Source organism: Eurypyga helias, unplaced genomic scaffold, assembly GCF_000690775.1.
Source record: "Eurypyga helias isolate BGI_N326 unplaced genomic scaffold, ASM69077v1 scaffold46394, whole genome shotgun sequence".
NCBI classification, from domain to species: Eukaryota; Metazoa; Chordata; class Aves; order Eurypygiformes; family Eurypygidae; genus Eurypyga; species Eurypyga helias.
Genome location: NW_010246397.1, coordinates 1 through 4,222, shown reverse-complemented (window position 1 = coordinate 4,222; position 4,222 = coordinate 1). Strand labels below are relative to the sequence as shown.

General features: G+C 41.4%; 1 protein-coding gene across 1 annotated transcript; it reads right to left on the bottom strand.

Moving 5' to 3' along the window:
* Positions 1-386: 386 nt before the first annotated feature.
* On the bottom strand, positions 387-4,071 carry RWDD4 (RWD domain containing 4; the record flags this gene model as incomplete). Its single annotated transcript, XM_010150379.1, has 4 exons — positions 3,991-4,071; positions 1,532-1,641; positions 1,274-1,418; positions 387-501 (listed from the first exon to the last, which is right to left on the bottom strand). Coding segments are annotated over exons 1-4 (451 nt in total), but the record flags the coding sequence as incomplete, so codon positions are not given.
* Positions 4,072-4,222: the final 151 nt, after the last annotated feature.

The window sequence follows — 4,222 nt, the reverse complement described above, 5'->3', positions numbered from 1 at the left end:
CAAACTGTTTTGTGATTCTATGATTTCTAATAACGTGAATTACTTACAAGGGCCCATCAACAAACCACACCTGTTGTTGAAAGTGAATTTTTCGAAGTCCCAAATGCTCTCCGCTCACAAGTATTTTTTGAAAATTTCACAAAGCCCTCAAAACTATAACAAAACCTATGACATCTTGAAATCCTTGCTCTATAGAAAGTTGCTTTGACTGGAACTAACATCTCAGGCAAGAATAATTAACCTAAAACAAGCAAAACAAAACAACAGACTTAGAGCAGTTAATGTTATAAACAGATGACTGCTGATTCTGACTCCAGCACGATGTCACTGCTATAAAATTTGGATTCTCATACCGCTCAAACAAAACAACATTATGGCGAACAAACCTGTTTTATCGGCTAGTTTTCGTTTCTGGGTTTTGGATAACTGCTCCTTTTTGTCTTTTTTCTTACTTGCTGGCACGTCGGGAGTTCCAATTGCAATACTATTGCTTACTGAAGTCTGAGAAGGATAAAAACGGTGGTTAACATTTTGCATACCAGTTCTGCAGATACCCCTGCGTGCGATGACTGAACCCGACAGACAGAAACACCTGGACTGTCAGAAAGAAGCAGTGCTGTCAGCAGCCTGCAGCTTTTAGCCAACACCTAATTGTGATTATAGTTTAAAAACCCCATGTATTAGGGACTGGAATTATAACTTTTCTAAGATGCAAACACACCTCTTACACTTTTAAAATTTAATCATGACTGTTACTTAGTCTGAAGGGATTCAGACTTCCCAAACATGGAAACCATTCCTTCTTCCTCAAAGCAAATCTGCAGCACCACAACGGCCAACAGTGTGCTTACACAGAAGGCCACAAACAGACCCAGCCTGACTCATTCAAGACCCTGGAAGTACACTTATGCAATCCATTGTGTCCCAGGAAGGTTGCAGTCATTTGTCCCCAAGCAGATGTCTTTAGTCTGTTTCAGCTCTCTTCAGTTTTGCTTCTGCTCCAAGTCTCCATTTTTATGTTACTTATGTTACGTTGTGGGACAGAACTGCAGCCCACAATCATTTTGGTGTTAACAGCAAAATAACAAATTAAGAGCACAGAGCATTGTGGCACCATCCTCTGTGCGTCACTGTTTAACCACTAACATGTGTGTACCCAATACACCAATTAACAACTTAAGGACAGAGCTATGAAGTATTTAGACTTGTAATAACCACTTTTTTTTTTCCAGTTTAAAAAGCAAGAGATTAAGACCTGAATTCATCTACTTACCACAGTGTTAACAGGCTGATTTTCCATGAACAACTCCTTATTATCTTTGGCATATTCAAAAAGTGTGTATGTCATAGCAGTTCCAAGATTGGCTTCAACTTCTACCATTAACTTATCCAGTATACTTTGTTTAATAGCTGAAGATCTGAAAGAAACCATAAAGCTCAGCTGCAATCTAGACAGCTGAAGAAAAACTTGTCAACCAAAAAGCTCCCCCCCCGACTCCAAGGCTAGGCAGTGAAGCTGTCAAATACTTGCATTGTGTTGTTGAAGAAAGCATCCATGGATATGACTGGTGCTGTTTGTGGATATGTTTCCGGCCAAGAAACTTCTATTAGAAAGGCTTTGGGATCTCCATTTTCACCTATCTGAAGGGAAAAGAAAAACTTTGTAAATCAACAGTTTCCAGTCACTTATTAAGGATTACAATGCCAATGTCCAAGTCTTTCACTCAAGACTATCCAAATTCCCTAAGATAACAACTTTTTCATCAAGGTATCAGAAAATAAAGTTGTTATCTAGGAAAATAATTAAATTTATGACATGAATATTAACCTTCAACCTGAGTTTTCATCCCAGGAAAAGCAGCCGAAACATTCAGAGCTCTCTTTATGTGTTTGTTTGTTTTAATCACTTGGTTTTAGAATCTACTTTGTAACACCTGCAAGCCAAACATTATACAACCATATAAGAGAACAGAAAAGATGAACCCTTCTTTTTTTCCCCCTGCATATCCAAGCTCAGGGCAATATGAAAACAAACCACAAGCCAGTGATGAAGTAAAGACAACGATAAACTAGTGACCTAAGATAGCAAAAATAACAGATAAGAATGTCAATATTTACAGCTCATCTCTACAGATATTTTACTTCACTATAAGAAAGCATGAATAGTACAGGATTTAACAAGTCAGTAGAATGAGACTGGATTAAAAAAGCATAACATTATAAAAGGCACACTTTAAATAATAATGCACGGCAAACCAACCTAGTGAACGCAAATTACGTATACGATCCTTACAATAATGTTAAATTAAATACAAACCATTTTTTGTAAATTTAAAACTAATACAGGTGCTACCAAAGGCATACTATACAAACAGAAATACCAGTTTCACACAAGGATCTGGAAGACTAGTGCAACAAAGTTGGTTAGACACGATTCAGAAACGCCCAAAAAGTCTCCCTTATTTCCCTCCTTCTAGAACCGTCAAAATCTGGCTTCCTCAAACCACATGGAATGAAGTGCAGCCAGAAAAAAATGTCCAAATCAAGGTAGGGATACTGCACTTCAAAATTAATTAAAACAAAAGCTTTATTTTTTCCCCCCCCCCCCGCACATCCAAGCTGTTTTATTGTGTGTGTGTCAGCAGAATGGAGCCCCTGTTTTAGAGGTAAGTAAATAAGGAATCTGCAACATTTATCAAGATATCATCTACAATGTTGCCATCCAGTTCCCACCGTTGCCAAACAGAGAATTGGTGTTACAGTTTACAGAGCTAATCCCTTAAGGAAAGTACTTTCTGCACATCGAGGACATCCACACAGAAAGCTGTGTGATTATGCTCCTCCTTGCCAGTGCAACCTAAAAATTGGGTAGTTTTACTTGATTACAGAACATCAGTCTTTTGTATGCGAGGCGAATGAGGGTCAGGAAAATGGCATACTAATTCTTTCAACCTTCTCATGCACTTAGTTGCACCATGCCTTTTCATAAAACATATTATTCTTCATGGGAAAGACGCGTGACTACCTTTGTCTGACATGAAGTTTTACAGTGTTTAAATCAGTTCTACCTTTTGACAATTATTTTTGTCTAATAAAAATCAGCAATGACCAAGGCTAGCAAAATGTACAGTGATACACTGCAGACTTGTAGGCATGTCACACTCCCTCTTCTGAGGAAGTTAAATTTACTAATAACGGTCCTATCGGTGAGGGAAGGCTGCACTTACATGGATGGGATTCGAGTTCTATTAATTAAATCAACTTATCTCATTACAATTGCTGATGTTATTCTGAAGTTATTTGAGAAGTCACAAAAAGTTTATTTTAGATGCCTCCTCCCCACTACAGGGACATGGCATTTTCAGAAGTGTCCCTTCTGCCCCATGGGTGCTTCAGTTTTCATCAGTAAAGTTCTCTGGCCACCCAAAGATCTGCCTCACTCCACGCCCAGAAGAACTCCCAGGGCTTTAAATCCGAGAAAGCAGGCAAGAATTACACGCCAGAATCTAATTACATATCTCAAACTCAGCACTCCCCGTATGCCTCTGCTGAGCAGATCGTATCAGTGCACATGCCCAAAGCATTCTGTGGATTTTCTCTTTAGCACGCAGGCAAGGCACATCAACTATCTCTGGACAAGAGACTAGAACCTTGTAACAGAGCAATGAGAGGGGGTCAGAGCTTCACACACTGAAGTGACTCCATATTTGTGACCAGCTATGTTAAGTATCACTGGCTCCTTCAGCCAGTTCGAGGGTTCTAGTTATGCAGTACATAGACGTGTGAGTAGGATTCCTAGCTACGGGATAATAAACCACGCTGGGAGCAGGTTCCCAAATATTATGCAGATAAGCATCATCACACCAAAGATCCTGAAAGGATGGCCTGCGGATCTAGCCCCTGCTGTCCATCGGATACCCAGCTGTGTTCCAGCCACAACGCCGCAGAGTAACTTCAAGGCGAAGCCTGCGCGGCAGCGACCCGCCTTACCCTGTACTGGAAGGAAACCGGGCTAAGCTCCCTGAAGCACACATCTCCCTCGTAGATTGAGCGCAGCGCTTCCAGCTCCATCTGCAGCACAGAGCAGACAACGGGGTTACCGATTTCAGCCCCAACACGAAGCTCGCACCCAACCGCGGCTGCGCCCGCTCCGCTCCGGCCCCGCCGCCGCCCGGCTCCCCCCTCCCCTGCTCCTCGCCCGCATAAGCGGCCAGCTCTTCCC